The sequence below is a fragment of the Carassius auratus genome, chromosome 7 (assembly GCF_003368295.1).
Source record: "Carassius auratus strain Wakin chromosome 7, ASM336829v1, whole genome shotgun sequence".
Taxonomy (NCBI): Eukaryota; Metazoa; Chordata; class Actinopteri; order Cypriniformes; family Cyprinidae; genus Carassius; species Carassius auratus.
The window spans coordinates 30,032,856-30,054,699 of NC_039249.1; the positions used below are offsets into that span (position 1 = coordinate 30,032,856).

Here is a 21,844-nt window from a genome sequence, read left to right on the forward strand (position 1 = left end):
TCAAATTCTAATTTGCTTTTTCTGTCAGGTTGAATCGTGTTGCTGAGTTTGTGTGTGTGTACCTGACTGCATGCAGATGGTGTATTAATACACCGTATGATTGACTAAATGCATTTTTGCTGCACTCCTAGTATACAATCACCCCAGTAACGTTCACAACAACAACTCTGAATTTCTGAATTTCTGCATAAAACACACGCTTGCTTGCTTGCTTTTGTGTGTGTGTGTGTGTGTTGGGCTCAGATGAAAGGTTAACGCATGAGCATATATCAGACACTAGCGTGCAGTAATAAAGGGCCAGCTATAGAGCTGCTTCTCTCCTTCTGGGAACTGCACGCATTTTTATAACCTCGCTGACAGCAAGATAAAGTGCTCGTCCAATTAGAAAAATATTTGGGCGCATACCTTCCTGCGAGAGTCCCCGGCTTTTTCATTCTCAAACCCATTTTATATGGAATCTCGGGCATTTTGATTGTTTGTTTTTCGCTCCTTGAAAGCGACACGTGTGTTTTTGCCCTCGCAGCATGTGTGCCGCGTTTCTCACTTTAGAAGAGAATGATCGCATACATCCGGTTTTTGTAAGGGCTACGGTTGCAGATATTGCAATGCCTGCACTCCACGCTCACACACGCGCCCTGATTAATTCTTAACCCTCGTCCGTATTCTTTCTTCCTCCTTTTAAGAATAGATGTATTTTGGGGGGCTTTTCTTATGGAGTGCATTAAAATTAATTTCTCTCTTGTTGTGAAAGAGGCACACGTTAAAAATAATTGGATGAGGGAGAGAACAAAGGGTTGCCTCTCCCTTGTGCTGCTGCATGGCCCAGCGAGGCGTTAATGCCGCGCCCGCCGCATTGTTCGGCTGTCTGCAGCCATCTCCCCAGCCAGACACTCAGCGCTGCTCAAGTCACTTTTAATGTCTGATAATCAAGGTGAATTTTCAAAAAGCTGCCATTTTCAAATGATGGTGTATATATTATGTGGAGATGGGGATTTTGAGAGAGGGGAGGGGGCCGGCGGTGGGCGGCAGATGGGATGAGGGCCATCCACAGTGAAAGAGAGACACCTACTGGTTGCGGGCCGAACTGCCGGGATCCTGTGCAGAGGGTGTGAGGGTTGCATGACAGAAGTGTGATTGGCTTGCATGAAACCTTTGAAGCCTATGTGGAAAATGGCATTCCAAGAACTGCGGTTTCTTTATTAACTATATTTTTCGTAGTACAAATCAGTGAGAGACAGCCAGAATGTATGGATGTGAATAAGGCACCATATTGTGCTTTCCTCAAAAGAGGACACTAAAAAAATTAGTAAATGTATTTTTAGTGCATCAGCAATCAGCTATAAATATACCATTTAGAAAACTTGTTAAATGTGAATATGCAGAAATCAACTATTTTCTCTTTATAAATTAGTTTATTGTTAGTGTATACCTAATGGATTAACCAATGTTAACAAGCCTTATTATAGAGTGTTTAATTTATTTAATTTGGCTTACAAATGCACTCGTTTGGCAAATGTTTTTTTGCTTTGCAAGAGGAATGTGTGCTTCTCAATGGTTTGCACCTTTATTTGCCACTGACATGTGTCAGCTTCGCAGGCTCTTCCAAGAATTCACATTTTAATTTGTGCATATATATATTTAGAAATCCCAGTCAGGTCCAAACAAAGGGTGTGTCCAGGAAAAAGATGATGTATGGTCACCTTAATAGAGTGATGCTGTTTTTTGTAAATGGACATCTATAGTTGTCCATTACTGTGTTAAAGCCCTACATCATTACCTTAGTGTGTAGCAACCAAGCGCTGTCTCACTATAGCTCCTTTTTTTTCTTTCTGCAGTGCTTCTGCATTCTCATTTTTCACCCCAGCGTGCACCACACCGAACGCTGCAATACATTACAGAGGTGAATGTATGCAGCACATAGAATGTAATAAGTGTGTATTTATTTCCTCCAGACTGATTTACTCTCCCCTGGCTTGGTGGAGGGAGAGTAGAACAACCATCTGCAATGAGCTTGATGTATCAGATCGCACTGTTTTTTGCAGTGCAATCCTTTTTATTACAACATTGTGAATGTTTTTGTTATTTTTTGGCTTGTACGTATGTTTGTTCGTACATCCTGTTTCAAGCAAAAGTCTCTGTGGTGCTGGACTGAGGCGACTGAATACAAAATTGCAATGGAAGCCTGAAATTGCCACTGAGCTTTGTGAGGGCTGTGATGCGACAGGGTCCAAATGCATTATGCTCTCCATAAGGCCTCAACTAGTGATAAAGATGGAGAAAAAAATATTTTTTTTTTGCTTTCTTAGAAGAAAATGGACGAGTAAAAAGCCTTTGGTCTGGTGCGTCTGTTTTTGTCATTGATTATGAGAGCGCTGGGGTTTGTTTTAAGATGTCTGTCTTCAGTGGACTGACTTAATGCACCGGCAGAGCGGGGGAATGTGAACGAAGAGGACAGGAGCCTGTGTCTTCACTTCTCTTTCATGAAGAGGCCGCTGCAGACGTGACGTGCTTCCTGAGAAGGATCCTTATTTCTGTTTGTGTTTGTGACTGCGAAACGAGGACGGAAGTATCTTTGAGGCACACAAACATTTATAAACAAAGAGGAAGGATTTTAATGGGTCATGATGTAGGGTTGTCTTGTTTTTGTTTTTGGCTTCAGTACTGGAATATGTGACTCTGACCTGTTGATCGACTGCTCAACAAAAAAGGAAGTTAACGTTATGACGATGCATCATGACAAGTTTCTCTGGTAACCCCACTAACCCTACTAACCCTAACCCTATCTGAAAGCAAAAATACAAAGCTCACGTCGCAGCTGATTGGTACTCCCCTTTATTGGTAGCCAATGAGCTCCCTGATCATGTTGCAGGATTACGGACCAATCAGATTCTACTTAGGGTGGAGCTACCTAGTGAGATTCTGCATGCATTTAAATGAAGTGACTGACAAAAAATCGCTTTTATTGATTAAGATACTGTTAGAAAAAATTCTGGGTGAAAGATCTGGACTCCAGGCTGGCCATTTCAGTACCTGGATCCTTCTTCTATGCAGCCATGATGTTGTAATTGATGCAGTATGTGGTCTGGCATTGTCATGTTGGAAAAAGCAAGGTCTTCCCTAAAAGAGACGATGTCTGGATGGAAGCATATGTTGTTCTAGAGTTTGGATATACAGTGGGTACGGAAAGTATTCAGACCCCCTTAAATTTTTCACTCTTTGTTATATTGCAGCCATATGCTAAAATCGTTTGTTAATTTATTTTTTCCTCATTAATGTACACACAGCACCCCATCTTGACAGAAAAACACAGAATTGTTGAGATTTTTCACATGGTCCTAAGTATTCAGACCCTATGATGTGACACTCATATATTTAACTCAGGTGCTGTCCATTTCTTCTGATCATCCTTGAAATGGTTCTACACCTTCATATGAGTCCAGCTGTGTTTGACACACCTGTCTATATAAGACCTTACAGCTCACAGTGCATGTCAGAGCAAATGAGAATCATGAGGTCAAAAAAATGAACTGAAATGATTTTAGCAAATGGCTGCAAAATAACAAAGACTGAAAAATTTAAGGGGTCTGAATACTTTCCGTACCCACTGTACCTTTCAGCATTGATGGTGCCTTTCCAGATGTGTAAGCTGCCCATGCCACATGCACTCATGCAACCCCATACCATCAGAGATGCAGGCTTCTGAACTGAGCGCTGATAACAACTTGGGTTGTCCTTGTCCTCTTTAGTCTGGATGACATGGCATCCCAGTTTTCCAAAAAGAACTTAAAATTTTGATTCGTCTGACCGCAGAACAGTTTTCCACTTTGCCACAGTCCATTTTAAATGAGCCTTGGCCCAGAGAAAACAGATAATCTGAATCTTTTGATGATAATATACACTGTAGATGATGATAACTTCAAACTCTTTGCTATTTTTCTCTGAGAAACTCCTTTCTGATATTGCTCCACTATTTTTCGCCGCAGCATTTGGGGAATTGGTGATCCTCTGCCCATCTTGACTTCTGAGAGACACTGCCACTCTGAGAGGCATGTTGCCAATTGACCTAATAAGTTGCAAATTGGTCCTCCAGCTGTTCCTTATATGTACATTTAACTTGTCCGGCCTCTTATTGCTACCTGTCCCAACTTTTTTGCAATCTGTAGCTCTCATTAAATATCTCATTAAATTGGTATGTTATCTATATTCTATTGTGGATAAGATATAAATTTATGAGATTTGTAAATTATTCCATTAATTTTTTACTCACAATTACTATGTCCCTTTCCGTACCCACTGTACCTTTCAGCATTGATGGTGCCTTTCCAGATGTGTAAGCTGCCCATGCCACATGCACTTTTTTTGCAATTGGGTTTGTACATAGAAAAGCTAATTATAAAGCCACTGAGCTTTGTAAACAGTTCAGAGTAACCATGTCATCTCCATAAGAATGAGATGATTGCCACAACAAATTCACCGGGATTTTTGAAAAGGTCCTGTTCACACATGATCTATTAATGGTAACTTACCTGTAATTTACCAGCAAATATTGTATGTATGAAAGGGGCTAAACTCTTCTTTTGTATATGCTGTGAATTTGAAGTGTGCATTATCTCACTAGATTTGTAACATAAATCATTTATAAACCTTTGCCAATACAGGAGGACATTAACCTATGTCTAAATATGCCAAGTATTGTATATCGCGATTTCAAAATAAAAATTTCTGCACATGGCCAAATATCAAAATAGTTAGATATATAATAAAATAGTTGTTTTCCATCCATTAGTTCATTTAAAAGCAGACATATCACTTTTTTTATAGATAGGTATATATTTCTTATGCCTGAGGCAAGCCTACATGGAGTTTCGTTTTATTATTTGACGCGCTCAAGTTCAAAGACCACAATGAGACAGCAAAAAGCACACATTATTATGTTTTCTTTCATTATTTTACAAAATCACAAAGTGTTTTTTGTTATTGTGACTGCACACAAATGAGAGTCTTTAAAGCTTACAAAGATGTATAACATTATATGACCAAACAAATTTAAGCGCAAGTGATCACACTTCCACATTCCGCACAAACACATGTATAGGTTCATGTTAGAGCGATCGGCCATCTGTAGTTGCTACTATTACGTTTAAGGTTATAATCCATATTTCAGGTCAACGAATTATATTGCAGAATCCAATACTTCACCACTTCCTGTGGATTATTTTTTTTTCTGTAAAGAATTAACAAAACAAAAAAGTGATCTACTAAGCCTTTTATTGTCGACTAACAATTAGTCGACTATTAGGGGGCAGCCCTATAAATTCCTTCATGTAGCTACTACTGATTATTACAGACTTTTCTTAGAGTGACATGTTTAGTGTCATAGAGATACTATTATAGATTTTATTTATATTTTGATGTTAGTTTTTAATGTTGTGTCTTCATTTTAATTTTATTGAATGTTTTGGTCATTTTGTGTGTTTTGTCATGTTAAAAGCTCCTTAATAATGTAAATGTAAATTTGTTTGTTTTCCACACTGCTATTTTGAAGTAGCCCACCCTGCTATGTGATTGGTTTGGTTTGACTTAATTTCATCTATTGAAGTCTACTAAGCTTGTGACAGAGAGGAAATTTTCCCAATGGTTAATCGACGTGCGACAACACTGGTAATACCAGTATCACTGTGGGGCTGGGGGCGTTCCCTCTTTTTTCGCTTTGCTTCACTTTTAATAGCTTAAAAGTGCTGTGCGCATTTTACGTTCACTTTTGAATTAGCATCAGTTCGGCATCAATTGCTTGAATACAACAACAAAATACAAAGTCAAACTCACTTTAGCCTACATAAATATAAAACATAAAACTTTTATTAACAAAACAAATAAAAATGCACCATGCTATAGGCCAGGCTATGCCTAATTTAAAATAACAAATAACTTACATAAAGTTTATATAGGTATAAAAAACTGGAAATAAGTATACATGTAAAATATATTACCAAGTAAATAAGAAATGTAGAACGTTTATTAACAAAACGAGTAAGAAAGCTTGGAGGCACGGCATACTCCTTGATGTCAAATAAAATAAATAAATGACACAAAGTTTAATTAAAGTAAAAATCAGAAAACAATGAGGAACCAATTCAATGAGAAATTAATGTTTAAAAAAAACTTCCAAAATCACCTTAGATAAATGGCAAAAGTCAACAGGCTTTTCAAAATCCAAAATATTGCCAAACAGATGCTTTTGCATTTAGTTTTGAAACTAAATCATCTGTCATTGTCTTGTCTGTCTCACCTCAGTCTTCTAGTCAGTCATCTCTCCTCACTCTCCTCACTGGATAAATGAAACCTAATTTGTGATGCGACTGTCATTCGGCACACTGCATTGAGCAGCCACGTTCAGTTTTTAATTGTAGTGTCTGTTCTTTTACTGAACTAAATGATTTTTATTACTACAAAAAATCTAAACAACGGTGGGGGTTGGTGCCACGGTGGTAAAGTGGCTAAACCAGTGTTGCGGCTTAACACCGGTATCACCGTCGGCACCGTCTTTCGCAGCAAGCCTAAAGTCTACGTAGTTTAGCCACATGATCTGGTGCTGTGAAACTTTGCATATTTTTCACTACTTTAATTAGTAGGTTAGCCAAAATGCTGCTCTTTTACTGCACCACAATAACGGACTATGGTTACCAAACATACAGTAGCAGCAAAAGTTACTCTACCTTCATCTCCGATGTTAGACTGGCAAAGCCAATTAGCTTGAGTTTGGAGTGAAAACTGTGCAAATGTGCGAGGGTTATAAGTTAATTTAAGTGGTTTATAGTAGAGTAGGTAGAGAACTGTACTGTAGGTAGTTGTATATGCCGTTTGTTTGGCAACATGCTATTCTAATTTTATTTATTTATTTATTTATTTATTTGAATGTAATCTCTTTTGTGGAACTAAAAACCATGTAGAGTATTAAACTTAATGCCAATATAGGGACGGTGCCCACAAGGAGGCAGTGTGTGGCCTGAACCTTCCGCTCACACACACACACACACACATACATATACACACATTTAACCTATAAGATACAGGTAAAACAGTCCTGCAATAAAAAAATATATAGTATAGATAACAAAAAAGTTGCGCACACACATATGCACTTATTTTGGTAAAAATAATTGGTACTAACACTAAAACTGTGTTCCTTCACAGAGTGCTGAGGAATATTCCCCCCATCCTCTTTTATCTTTCTCATTCCTCTTCTCTGCTCTCCTCTTTGTATCCTTAAAATATTCTGCACATCTCGCTGCAGTTCCGCATGACAGACACTCCTAATATAATCTGTGTGTCTGAATTCTAATTTATACCGTCAGGATAAAATAAATAGTCTGCAGTTAATTATAGGGAGCCAGCGCCTGCCTTTGCCCGGGTGATTTATGAAGCGCGTGCGAGCATTCTCCAATGCATTTTTCTTAATTTATTTTTAATCTGCCTTTCTATTAATTCTGCAGAAAATGTCTTAATGATGTGCGAGGTGTGCATTAATGAGAGCAGGTGGAACGAGAGGAGCTCGGGTGGGGGTGGGGTACAGGGGGTCTGGACCTACAAGGACCGCTCTTAGACCCCCTTCACTCCTAACCCCCAAAAGCCCCCCCACCATGTGTTTGCTTTGTTCTGTCTGCTCTGAGGCTGTGTGTGCAATGCCAGCAAAAAGCAGTTATACCATACAATGCAATGATAGTATCAGATGGTAATACTATAGTACTTTGATATATATCTCTCGATTAAAATATGTATACCTTATATTTACATAGCACTCTAAAATACTTAAACAATACTACTGTATACTGTATTTCCAAAATCATGCTATTAATGTACCATGGTAGAGTGGCATGTGATAGGCTGATATATCAGGTCATAAAATCCATTTTGAGGTCATGGGCATTAACCAATATCAGTTGTATACGATAAACTAACAAATAATTAACATTTTGCATAATTAACCTTTATATTACTTAACTTTGTGCTCTGTCATACACAATAACTTAAGTGGCAAGTTAAGCCAAACAATTACAATTCTGCCATTATTTACTCACCCTCACATATTTCCAAACCTTCTGCAGAAAACACAAAAGAAAATATTTTGAAGAATGTTGGTGGTGGTAACCAAAGAGTTTCTGTGACAATTGAATTTCATTGTATGGACAAAAAAAAAACCTTGAGGCATTTCTCAAAAATATGTTATTTTAATGTCACAAAAGAAAGTCTTTGGAATGTTTTGGAATGAAATGAGGGTGATTTAATGATAACAGAACTATCCTTTTAAATGTGTTCAAAGTATAGCACTGAAAATCTATTAACTTTGCAAAATTATTAGCATTGTTATCTGCTTTATATGCCTTTCTGTTGATACTTTCTTTCTAACTCAGCAACTCAGATATAATTTTAAAACATCTGCATTTCCCACTACTGTTTTCAAACTACTGTTTTATGTACAAAGACTGTATGAACATTTGACGTTCTATTAGTTGCTTATAGATTTGTCCTCTCATTTAAAAGCGAAACGTGTATTGCTTTGTTCCAATGTGTATGATGCTGTGTTGCTGTCTATTTAGACCATTTCATATCAATCACTTATGACGTTCTATTAGAGTTACGATTCTGTTCAGCTGCCAAATGTAGGCAACAGACAGCATGGCAGCTCACAAGGTTTGGTAACAGAGCTTACAGATAAGTGCGTCTGTCTCAACACATCTCCTCAACTCTTTTCTCACATCCTCTACCATTTCTCTCCCCATCTGCCTTCCTTTCATTTCCTCCTCACAAACAGACCCTCGGTGAAGCAGCTTAGCATGGACTACTGCGGCACAGCTCCTGCAGGAACAGGGATAATTTAATTTATCTTCCCTTTTGTCTCTCCAGTCTACTCATTTTATTCACACACAGATCATTACACACCAAGACCCCATTTTCATTTCCTATTGCATACAGATGCACACACACACATACACACATGCATGGCTTTAACTAGGCTGGCAGGCCCTGGCCTGGTGCTGCTGTCGATCGATACCCGCGCTCGGATAGGAGAAATCCGCACTGCCTTAATAGGTCCTGCAGGTCCTACCATAAAACACCTCTACAGACCTGAGGGCCAGAGGCTTCATAAATTTCTCTCTCTCTTTGTGTCTCTGCAAGATGGAGTGGGACTGAATGCAGCCACATGGGGTTGGGACTGAACAGAGTCATGCTGGGCGGCACAAGAGCTCGTCTGAACAAGTTCAAGAGTGTAGCTTGAAAGGAAAGGATTGGGAATGTCTTTATGGAGTGGGCTGGCATGATTGTGTAATTTCGTCTTTCATTTAGCACGGAAAACTATTTAAAACTAGCTTAATCAGCAAGACAAATTGCATTTTATAACAGTACTGGAATTAGAGCATTAGGTTATTTTGGTGGTTGCTGATCCTTGCACCAATGAGGATGGAATTAAAAAAACTGTATGGAATACAATACTGAAAAGTGTTCCATCAATACGATTCAGCATAGAACTTACAACATAACCAGTGACTGATGTAATCTGGTTCTCAAGCGAATGACTCTCATGAGCTAGTACCTTTAGTGAATCATTCTGTGTGAGCAATGATGGATTTTTGAGCAAATGATTCATATGAGCCTGTTCTTGTTGGTGAATCATGTAGTTTAAGCAGTGATGCCTGATTCTCAAGTAAATGACTCATATGAACCAGTCTTGTAGGTGAATCATACAGCATGAGCAGTGATGTCTGATTCTCAAGCAAATTAGTCTTATGAACTGGTTTTTGTATAGGTGAATAATACAGCATGAGCATTGATGTCTGATTCTTGAGGGCATGATTCTTACGAACCAGTACTTGCATAAGAATCATGTAGCTTGAGCATTGAAGTCTGATTCTCGAGAAAATTATTCGCATGTCCCAGTTCTTGTAGAGGAATCATGTAGCTTGAGCAGTAATGTCTATCTCTCAAGCGAATGACTCAATCTTGTAGGTGAATCAAACAGCATGAGTAGTGATGTCTGGTTCTTGAATGAATGTTTCTTATGAGTGGATTATTGTAGGTCAACCATACTCCATGGGCATTACTAATAAATTATAATCATGTCCATGTAATCTAAAAAAAAATGTGGACCAATGTGTACAACCCAACAAATAATCTCTTAAAAATGCATTGTTTAAAAATATTTTTCTCAAATTCAGTAGAATCAATAATGGAACACGTTAAGGAACCATGATCGCTAAAAGGAATCGTTATCATAATTGTTAAATTCCAAACGATTTCGATGTCTTGTTGCTAGTGGTTGCCAGGACATCACTAGATGGTTGCTAGGGTTTTCTGTGTAATTTCACCTAGCAATCTGAGATGTCGTTCTCGTCATACTTGGCTAAATTACAGCCGCCAAAATGCACGCCATTTAAGATGATCTTTTCAGTGGTGACAGCTCGACTGTTGAGGAGATGTTTGTAAGACGAAAAGCATTTGTAGCTGTTGAGGTTCTCCAAGTCCCAGCATGATTCATTAAGAATGATTTTTACCTTCACGAAGCTTCGCAGCTAGAATGCACACAGTCGTGATTTGGCGCATGAAGCACAGCGGGCTGAAACGAGGCACGCAAGATTGGATTAAGAGTTACACAGCAGTAAAAGGAGATGGCCGCCCAACATCTTTTCTCCCTCTTTCCTCCTGGTCCTCTGGCAGCGCACAAGCGTTATACAATGTGTGTGCGGCTGCATTAGCCAAACAGATATCTACCAACTTTAATTGCCTCTGCATCCACTTACTCACCCTTAACGCCCTTCAACCTCATCCACCTATCCCGCTTTCCTTGCCCGCGCAAATGAAAGAGCAAATGGCAGGAGATGGAGAGAGAGAGAAGGCAAGCATAATTACTTATTTTAGTGGACTGCTGTAGAATGCCTCTCGCCAAATGACTCTAATTCCAAATGGTTAACAAGAGCCGAATCCGTGTGACAGCAAATTGCTTTCCCATTTGCAGCCTTAATGGCTTTTCATACTTTGCACTTCCAATAAGCAGTAAACTCGGAAATTAATATTGCACGCTGTGTTATGATGCAAATGGGAGGGAGATAGGAGAGCTGTACCTTCATGCAGAAAGCTCTGATTAGATCTGTAATTGCTTCACTCTCATTTTTTCTCCCTCTCTCGCCCTCCGTTCTTCTCGTTTGTAACTTTCCGATGTATTTATTGAGCTATTTTGAGATTTGCCATTTCACTTATGCATCAACATTGACTGCACTTTTGATTTGTGTCACGCTGTGGTTTTTGTTTTCAAATCAAGGCTAATCAGCTGTAATTTGCCAGCGGCGCGGAAACGCTCGTCCTGGGGGTTTAATGTCTTTGCTGTCACCTTTAAGGTGTTTGTCACACATTCTAGTCAGAACAGCTTTTTAAAATGAAACGGAATAATAACAGGAGACTTGTAAACGAGGCACTAGTGGTTTTAAGGTGTCTTATTGAAATGCACCCCACTCACACCTATACAAGCGTTTGCACGGTGAATAGACAATTGCATTCGCCGGTTTGAAGATGTTTGCAAAACACTCTAAGGTGACGTGTTAATGGCAGTACTAATGAAAGCCTGAACTCTAACCGCTCGCTCTTCTGCCTGATTAGCACATGCGTCTCACATTTAGCTGTGCTTGATTAAATGTAGATTGCTCTATATGAAATTAAATTAAATTTTGATTAAATAACATCAGGGCTGGAATGAAGCATGTAAATGTGTAGATAATGCAAATAGGATGATTTTCCTCTCTGCTGGGTAAAAGGGACGTCCGACCATCAAACTTCAGATGATTTACCAAAGAAAGCATCAGTACAGTTCCTCATGTTCAGAGTTAAGGATCTGAACAAACTCTTAACTTTAAAAGTATGCATTATACTTAAGTAAATGAACTAAAATTATAGGGCTGTGTAGTAACAGTGATATATTCCCATTCTTTATTTCAGTTTATTCTGTTTAATGTCTTTTTGATTGTAATTTTTTTTTTTTACAAACAAATTACTTCTATGAGCTGATTCTTTTTAGTAAATCAGAAACTAATTAGCCAAATTATTTAAACTGATCACCCTTATTAGCTGGTTCTTTTAATGAATAGTTCAAAAAGATTGTATGAATAAGTATGAAATCCTCTCTATGTAGAAATGTAGAATCTGAATTAAACTGGGAGCTACAGTATATATTGTAACTTGTTATTACATGCACTACTGTCTGTTCATTCAGAAACACTGAATAATCCATTTGCTCACTGAAATATTTTCTATGCACTTTACTGTTCATTGTACTAGTGTAAATGATGTTTCTGCCTATAGTGTACATACACTTTTACATAATCCATATGTATAGTATGTTCATAGTACACCTATCTGTACATCATGCTGATAGTATTTAAAGGGATAGCAAAATTATATCATTAATAACTTACCCTCATGTTGTTCCAAACCTCCGTTTATCTTTGGAACACAGTTTAAGATATTTTAGATTTAGTCCAACTGCTCTCAGTCCCTCCATTGAAGCTGTGTGTACGGTCTACTGTCCATGTCCAGAAAGGTAAGAAAAACATCATCAAAGTAGTCCATGTGACATCAGAGGGTCAGTTAGAATTTTTTTCAAAAATTTTCCAAAAATAGCCAAAACTACGACTTTATTCAGCATTTTCTTCTCTTCCGTGTCTGTTGTGAGAGAGAGTTCAAATCAAAGCAGTTTGTGATATCCAGTTCGTGAAAGAATCACTAGATTTAACCGGATCTTTTTGAACCAATTCACAGAATCGAATTTAATCGTTTGAAACATTTTGCATCTCCAATACACATTAATCCACAAATGACTTAAACTGTTAACTTTTTTAATGTGGCTGACACTCCCTCTGAGTTCAAACAAACTAATATCCCGGAGTAATTCATTTGCTCAAACATTTCACTGACTGAACTGCTGTGAAGAGAGAACTGAAGATGAACACTGTGTTATTTAATGATTATGTAAATAATTTTGTGATACATGTTTCTGTATTTTAAGTGTAAAGTAATCTGAATGTAATCCTAAAAGTAGTCAGAATACGTAACCTAAATGAGTAACTTGTGTTACTAAATACTATTTTCATAATCTGTAATCAGTAACCAGCGACAATCAGCACTATACACACACACACACACACACACACACACACACACATATATATACAGTGGGGATCGAAAGTTTGGGCACCCCTTGCAGAATCTGTGAAAATATGAGTAATTTTCAAACAAATATGAGAGATCATACTAAATGCATGTTATTTTTTATTTAGTACTGTCCTGAGTAAGATATTGTACATAAAATATTTTAACATTTATTTCACAAGCCAAAAAAAATGCTGAAATTATTAAAATAACCCTACTCAAAAGTTTGGGAACCCTTGGTTCTTTATACTGTGTGCTGTTACGTGATTATCCTCGACTGTCTTTCTGTTTTGCTGGGGGGTGAAAACTTTTGGAATTTGAGGATCAAGGTAAATTGTACTTAATTTGTGTACCGGGAAACATACAAGTATCTTCTGTTGCTTACGAAGGGCAGATATTTCAACAAAATAAGACAAATTTGGCCATCTTCATTGTGTTCAAAAGTTTTCACCCCCAGCTCGTAATGCATCTTGTTTCCTTCTGGAGCATCAGTGAACGTTTGAATATTTTTAAATAGTTGTGTTTGAGTCCCTCAAATGTCCTCAGTGTGATAAGGTGCATCTCAAAATCATAAAGTCACTGCTGGAAAGGGTTCAAATATGCAAAGATGCTGGAAAACTGAAGAATCTGCAGGACCTTAAAGATTTTTCTGAAGAACGCTGCTCCATTTAACTGTTCAGAACAAACAAGGGACTCATGCACAACCATCACAAAACAGAAAGACAGTCGAGGATCATCAGGTAACAGAACAGTATTAAGAACCAAGGGTTCCCAAACTTTTGAGTAGGGTTATTTTAAAAATTTCAGCATTTTTTTTGTCTTGTGGAATAAATGTTAATATATTTTATGTACAATATCTTACTCAGGACAGTACTAAATAAAAAATAACATGCATTTAGTATGATCTCTCTTATTTTTTGAAAATTACTCATATTTTCACAGATTCTGCAAGGGGTGCCCAAACTTTCGATCCCCACTGTATATGTACACTCACACATGTACTATACTGTACTATAATGTTGTGATTCTATAATGATTATCATTATAGTGCTGTCTTTAAAATGCCATCAGCTTGGTCCCTGCCAGTGTTCTCCATCTTTGGGTGGAAAGTGTACTGTACATTCTGCAGCCCCAGATGCACACAAGCAGCTGACCTTTGAACAAAAATAGCAAATACATTCAGCCTGATTGGCTGGCGATTGCAAGCAGTGATTGAGGTTAAGTGGCCTTTGGTCTTTAGTGTGCTGCTAGGCCGCTGTATGCAGCAGGACTGAGTGGAGGGGGTTCACCTGCCCACCACACATGTAATCTGATCCCCTTGCACCGTTTCCATGGTAACCATCTCTTTCTAGTGCTTCTTGTTCCCATTTCACTTGTCACTTCAGTAATTGCCTCAGAATTTCCCTGTCTGGGAGAGTATTGGGGAAAAATGATGATGATGACAATAGCGATAAGACAATATTTATGAACTGAGCATTAGTGGACAGTGGATAGAGAGGTAAAATTCAAAGGGAGACGCTGCTGGAAAACAGATGTTGATGGTTTTACACGGTGATACTAGCTGGACATTTCTGGTCATCAACTGGCAAAAATGACTGATCAGCTACACTGAAAACAATGAAAACCTAGATACTGCCATGCTCAAAAGGTAAACATTAGGTTAATGCAGTCTAGGTTACTGTGATTAAAGTAAGCTAGAACTATATGGCAAAGAAAATCTAGTTTTTCAGAATGTTTGACCAATTCAAGACAATAATTTATATTTTAGTTTAACTAGTCCTTTAATTGTTAAGATTTTTAAAGATCAGCATTCTGAAATAAAAGTGATCAAACTGTTAGGAGTAGACACCTGAAACTAGTAACTACTGAAACAAGGTTTGTCGTGATTGGCCTTAAGGGGGAATTACGGCGATCAAAAGTACTTAGATAAAGGTCATAAAACTCCTAAACCATTTGGTGCAGAATCAAGTCTCTTATAAGATGGGAAACCTTGGCTCAAGACAAACGAAACACACTTGTTGGATTCTATTTTGGATTTTTTGGAAAACCAGCGGGAAAAAAAATCCCTGATGACTGACTTATCAGTAATTATCAAAAAAGTTGAGCATTCTACTCACCATTGCAAACCAATAACAAAACATTTGAAAGACACAGGGCAGCTTTTCCTAAAAGGATTTTAAATGTACATGTATTTTTTTTAAGTGGGTAAATGGTTCGATGTTGTGTGTTTTTTTTTTGTGGGTGTTTTTTTTTTTTTTTTTTTGCACATACACAGCATTCATATCATATGTTAGAGCTCCTCATTCTGAACAAGTTTCCCTCTGGGACAGCTGACATGAATCAAATTGTTTGTTAAATAATAACTAGTCTTTTTTTTTCACTCACTCAACAAAACCACTGCAGTACAATTCTTTGGTATCTCTAGCAGGGTTGTTACGGTTAGGAAATATTCCCACCATTTAATCGACGTGTGATAACACGAGTAATACATGTATCACCATTTGGGGGAGTAAGTTCATTTGAGTTTTCCCTCTCTTCCTTATCTTTTTTTTTTTTTTTTTTTGTAAATACCTTGTAAAAGTGCCATGCACATTTTACTTTCACTTTCAAATTAGCGGTAATTCAACATCAATTAAATTCAAGCAACAATAAAATACAACATCAAACGCATACATTTTATTAACAAAACAAATAAAAATACACCATGCTATATGCTCAATATAAAATAACAAATTACTTAGGCTACACAATACTTATTTAGGCTGGGGAATTTGTGGCCTAGTGGCTAGAGAGTTTGACTTCTAACCCTAGGGTTGTGGGTTCAAGTTTCGGGCCTTGTCAGGCTCCTCCTTCCCTCCGGCTCCACCGTGGTCCTCCATTTCCCCGGCTCCGCCTTGGCACTCCGGATCCTCCCATTTGCTCTGGCTCATTGGCTTTCTGTCTCCGTCTCCGGCTCCACCGTGGGTTGCCGTCCTGGCTGTGGCCAGTAACTCAGAGGGATGAGGCACAGCCAGAGGAGTGGAGTCCCAAGGTGGCAGATGTTCAACGGCTGACCAAGGTGGAGCCAGAGGGATGAAGGAGCCCAGCGGAGCTGGTGGATCAGACGTAATATGAGGCTCTGGCTCTGGGGTGATCTTCAGGTCTGTCACTCTCTTTGGTGATGGCGCATTGGTCATGGCAGGCACTGGCACTCCATCTGCGGTGGGCTCAGGCTTTGGCTCCGCACATCGGGGAGATGATGGACTGGGCTCTGGGTCAAGATTGAGACTGGTGTCATGGTGTTTCACTTTACACTTTACAACTTTACACTCTGGTTAGCTATTTGGTATACTTTGGTATACCATAAATGCAGCGTTGCAATAGAAATTTATCTCCAAAAAAATGAAGAAATCTTACTGACTCCTAAGTTTTGAATGGTAGTGTAAACCAAACTGGTGAAGTCCAAACTTTGAGTCCATTTTAAAAGATTCCAGTTATTTCCTGTTCTCTTATCACTATTATTGTCATCCTTCAGTGTTTCCAACGAGACTCCCCTGATTCCTTCCCGCGGCCATTAGCACTAGCGCTATGAGTCTGAGCTATGTTTTACCCTTGAAGCGATGCGGCATAAGTCTCTGGGGATTGATAAGGAAGGCTGATGCTTATATCCATCATTATGTGCAGAATATCAACAGCAGAAGATAGAGCACCTTATGCTTTCTGGTAACGGAGAGATTCAGCCCGAGCTTCTTGTCTTTCTCCTGTGCTCCAGATCCTATAACCTTTTAATACAAAGTTGTCAACAAAAACAAATGTGTTAGCTAGTGGAATATTTTAGAAATGAGGGCATAAAAGAAATGATTCACCATTCTTCCTAAAACAAAAACACCAAAGTCATGGCCTCATGAAATTTATATTGTGTGCTTTCGGTGGGAATGTCAGTGGAATTAATTGATTTGCTCATATTTGTCGGGAAAGAACAAGTGCCTGACTCCAGCCCGTGTTATTAAAGCTAATACCTCAGCACTTTACCGCAGTGAATCAAGCTCTGACGTGTGCTTTTGATGCATGTATTTATTATTCAAAGTGTTGTGCAGGTCTGGGAGGCCCCGCACTCATCTTGGGCCCCAGAGACCAGCTGTGTTTTCAGAGTAAAGAGCACTTAGAGAATGGCCCAGGGCAGCAGCGTGCTGGAATGCCTCTGGACACAAGCTACTGTCTGGACCTGAGGAAACATCTACAGACGGACCTCACAGTTAGGACTGTTTGGATGAATTTAATGTCTCCAGTGGAGCTCTGTGTTTCCAAAGTGTCTGATGATAAACCATACAAATCTGTATGCATTTTCATAGCATTGGCTAAAAGGGTTAGTTCACCCAAATATGAAAATTATGTCATTAATGACTCACCCTCATGTCGTTCCAAACACGTAAGACCTCAGTTTATCTTCAGAACACAGTTTAAGATATTTCAGATTTAGTCCGAGAGCTTTTTGTCCCTCCATTGAAACTGTGTGGGAAATTGCCGGAACATTGCCGGGTCGCCTTCTGTGTGAAAGCAACCATGTCCCGGGATTGATTCCGGCATTGAACCCGGGTCGGGGACCTAGTAACATTGCCGGTTTCAACCCAGGACGAGCGCTGTGTGAATAAAAGCCAGATCTAATGCGTGTCGAAGTGATCACGCGCGTTATCTCGCTACTCCTTTACCGGCTGTTTTGAAGGAAGATCAACGTTCGCAACGAAAAAATATTGTGCAAACTGTAATGAAGCAGAGATCAGTTTGTTCCTCACTTTCCGCGCTGATGCGGAAATCGTTCGCTTGCTTCAGTGCCTAGCGTTTTCGACTCGTACATTACATGTCATGCCCTGATGTCACGTGTTGTTACGGGCTCTTTACGGGTTGTGTGTGAAAGCACGCATATATCCAAGGTAATCACTGGCAATGTGAAAGTGCAAAATCTAGCGACCCGGGAACAATTGCCGGAACACTTTACCCGTGTATTTGCCGGAATGGCAGTGTGAAAGGGGCTATGGACAACTTTGATGATGTTTTTATTACCTTTCTGGACATGGACAGTATACCATAAATACATTTTCAATGGAGGGACAGAAAGTTCTAGGACTAAATCTAAAATATCTTACACTGTGTTCTGAAGATGAACGGATGTCTTACGGGTTTGGAATGACATGAGGGTGATTAATTAATGACATAATTTTCATTTTTTGATGAACTAACCCTTTAATAGTGCAAGGGATGTTTATTTAAGTTTATTTAGTTAAAAAAAATAATGTACCAGCTGGTCAATAAGACAAAAAAAGCAAAGGGCCCTCATATCATCCTGATGAAGATTACTTTGCATCTGTGATTCTGTATGTAAGCTACAGGATGTAGAACAACTGTTAAAGAGTCGTCACATATACAATAAAGTGGTCATTTTCAAAATATTTGACCACAGAATACCATGCTCAATCAATCTAAATAAAATATTATAGAACCATGTAATAATTAGCAAGAGCATTAATAATAGTAATGCTTGCTTTAACAATCAACACTAATGAACATGTAATGAAGTCAATACTTAACAAATACATATCCTGAACATGTAGTCGCATGAGTCAATGCAATAAACATGGCCTATTTTAATCCAAGTGGTTTTTAGTTTGAATATGTCCTTTTAAAAACTTTAAGAAGTTGAAATGTCCTGGTTTTTTAAGGCAGACTTTGGAAGGGGGCCTTTTAATACCTCTCTCCAATAAAGGAATCTGGGTCAAAGAATGTATATTTTGACTCATTTCGTTCACTCTGGCTCTGATCAGGTGTGAGGAATTGTATCATTAAGGTAATGTTCTTGAGAGGGTGTTTAGTTGAACTGTGATGTCCCTCTGCAGTCTCAGCCCAACCTACAGTGACCTTTCCAGCATAATATATCAATACTGAATATTGAAACACATCCTAAACCAAACATCTCTAAAAAAAAAAAAAAAAAAAAAAAAAACCTTGTCAAAAAGAACTCATGTTTACAAGCACAGCTTCTTCCTGTGTTCATTAATAAAATTGTTCCTTAGCATGTTCCATGTTCAGCTTGGGAAGTAGAAATGTTCAACTTTTTACTGGTGGTAATGACACACATTGATACTATGAATTATTAACATTTTAAAACACTAGAATAAAATAATAAGTTTAAGCTAAATAGAAATATAAAAAACTAACTAACATTTAAATAAAGCACATAACAAAATGACTTATTTACAGAATTTTATATATATTTTTTCATTTAATTTGAAGTATTTAAAATTATTAAAACTAAATCAGATTAAAAAATTTAAAAAGACAAAAAAAAACTAATTAAAGTATTTTTACATAGATCATTTTTATATTTATTTTATTTTTCAGTCATTCTCATTCATTCACTTTGTGGAATGGGCTGATCATGACACTGTGTAGAAGCTCTTAATCCATGTTACCTGACCAAACATGGCAATTCAGAGAGTCCACCCTCAGTCCTGCTGCGAGGGTCAACAGCACAGTTCATATTTTTATTTCCACATTTCTCTTCATTTTATTGATTAATGTTTTCTTTTGGAGCGAGGCGGTACTTTTATTGCTTTGGCTTTTGTGATATGTTTTTGTTTTGGCTGAGGAGTACGGAGCACTTTCATATATCATGCACTTCTGCACAGTTTGCCCTCGCTAGCCTGTGGTGTTCGTCAGTAATTAGACCAAAGTCACAGAGGTGGCCAAGTTCAACCTCTTCATTAAGGATCACTCTTCTCACTGCAACAGCTGTAAATGGAGAGAGAACTATCATTCAGAAGTGCTGGGTGGACATGTAAAATACATTAACAGTGAGATCCAAAAGTCTGAGACCATAAGTCTCCAGTTCTGAATAGAGCTGGAAATTTTTAACAAATAAACATTTTGATTTGAATTAAAAAGACATTCTGAAAATGATGGATTTCTTTCAACATTAATTTATAGTCTTATGATAAAAATATAGTACTGAACATTTGAATTACATCTTAAAAATGCAAAATAGATTCATTTTCACGAATATATAGTAGGGTAATGTTTTAACACTCTCAATAGTTAACTTTTACACAAACTATTTTACTTTATTTATTTATTTATTTTTGTACTTTTGTGTCAAATTCCCACCAAATCTCAAATGGCATATGTTTACTAACATTCTGTAAAATAAACTACATTTAAAAATTAAAATGTAATAATAACAATAATTAAAACCATCTACTGTATCTTTCTCACCTGAGTTAATTTCATAAATAATAGTATTTTTGCATAATTTAACAAAATAGCAGCTGGATTGGAAATAATGAACAATTAATAAAAAATTAATAATAGAGGCATGATAAAGTAATTTTTAATCCGATCTTCATATATCTGAAATCTGTTAGCTTTAATAAAAGAGCCCTGAGACCCAAAGTTAGAAAAACATCAGTAAGTGTTTTTGTTAGGATCACCACAGCGCATGATTAATGATGTCACAATGATGTCACGTCTGAGGGCGGTTTCTGAGTGTGTCAGTTCACCGCGTGCGTCCAGGTTAAATGCAGGTGTGTGTGAGAGCGCTTCAGCACAGTGGCTGTCTCTTCACTCTCTCAGGGACCCGGGCACTGCTTTCCCAATAGATCTTTATTTACAGCACAGGAGTCGGAAACGGCTGGTCAATCCATTTAGCCTAAGGCCACTGATTTGTTCGTATTTACTGCAACACCCAAAGAAAAGCCGAGGTATTTTTCCCTCTCTCCTTCCTATTGATTCGGCTCTTAGAAAATCTGCTCTGCTGTCTAAACACTATTGATCCCCCTGCTCTCCTCGCCAGCTCTTGCACCAGTGTATAAAGGGACTGGATGAATTGAAATTTCATTTCCGACAACTTGTTCCTTTTATGTTTTGCCTTTTTTTTATTTTTTTGAACGAGAAGCAAGACAGTGTGGGTCAATAGCCGCATGAAGGCTGTAGGTAAAGGTCAGAAGAGGTGAACTGTTCTACTGTTAGCTAAGGGGCTGTACAGTAAGGGGCCTTTGAATTTGGCCAAAATAAGGGATCACAGAATCCATTTCCTTCGCTTTTAAACTTTTGTATGACCCCTAATGCGTATGTGTATGTGCCTACAGGAATGGTGTTGGCTCCGGGAGGCACAAGAGGAGCTGAAAGCGAGAGAAGAGGAGTGGAAGAAAGAGAGATCCTTCCTTCAAGAGCAGCTCAATGGCGTCAGAGAGGAGCTCCTCCGCGCCAACCTCAGGGTACCACCGCCAAATCTTTCTTCCCATGAGCCCTTTCACAATTCTCAGAAGTGGAAGTTGTATAGTTGGGTAAACTACTACAGTGGTGAATGGAAACTACAACAGAAATTATGTTTGTGCTCCCATTTGCTCCAGTACCAAAAGAGAAAATCGACCATAGGATTTCTATGACTTTTCTATGACAAATTATTGAGAGATTGATTACACTGGTCAGAAGAAAAAAGATGTCAAATTTGCCTCATTGAGTAAAGACAAATAAACCCTTAAACAGGCCATGGCGACTCCGTCCTTGGCCTTGTGACACTCCATCTACACTGCATATTCATCATTATGCTGAGATCGTAATAAGCTGTTTTAATAATTTTCCTGCCATTGACGAAATCTTCTATAATTTAAGATATGGC

General features: G+C 38.2%; 1 protein-coding gene across 3 annotated transcripts in view; it reads left to right on the top strand.

The window, feature by feature from the left end:
• pmfbp1 (polyamine modulated factor 1 binding protein 1) overlaps window positions 1-21,844 on the top strand; it is a 188,200-nt gene that overhangs the window by 112,503 nt on the left and 53,853 nt on the right. For all 3 annotated transcript variants that reach the window (XM_026268380.1, XM_026268382.1, XM_026268381.1), the window contains one exon: window positions 21,312-21,440. In XM_026268380.1, coding sequence (XP_026124165.1) covers window positions 21,312-21,440 — 129 coding nt within the window. The remainder of the gene's footprint in view (window positions 1-21,311; window positions 21,441-21,844) is intronic.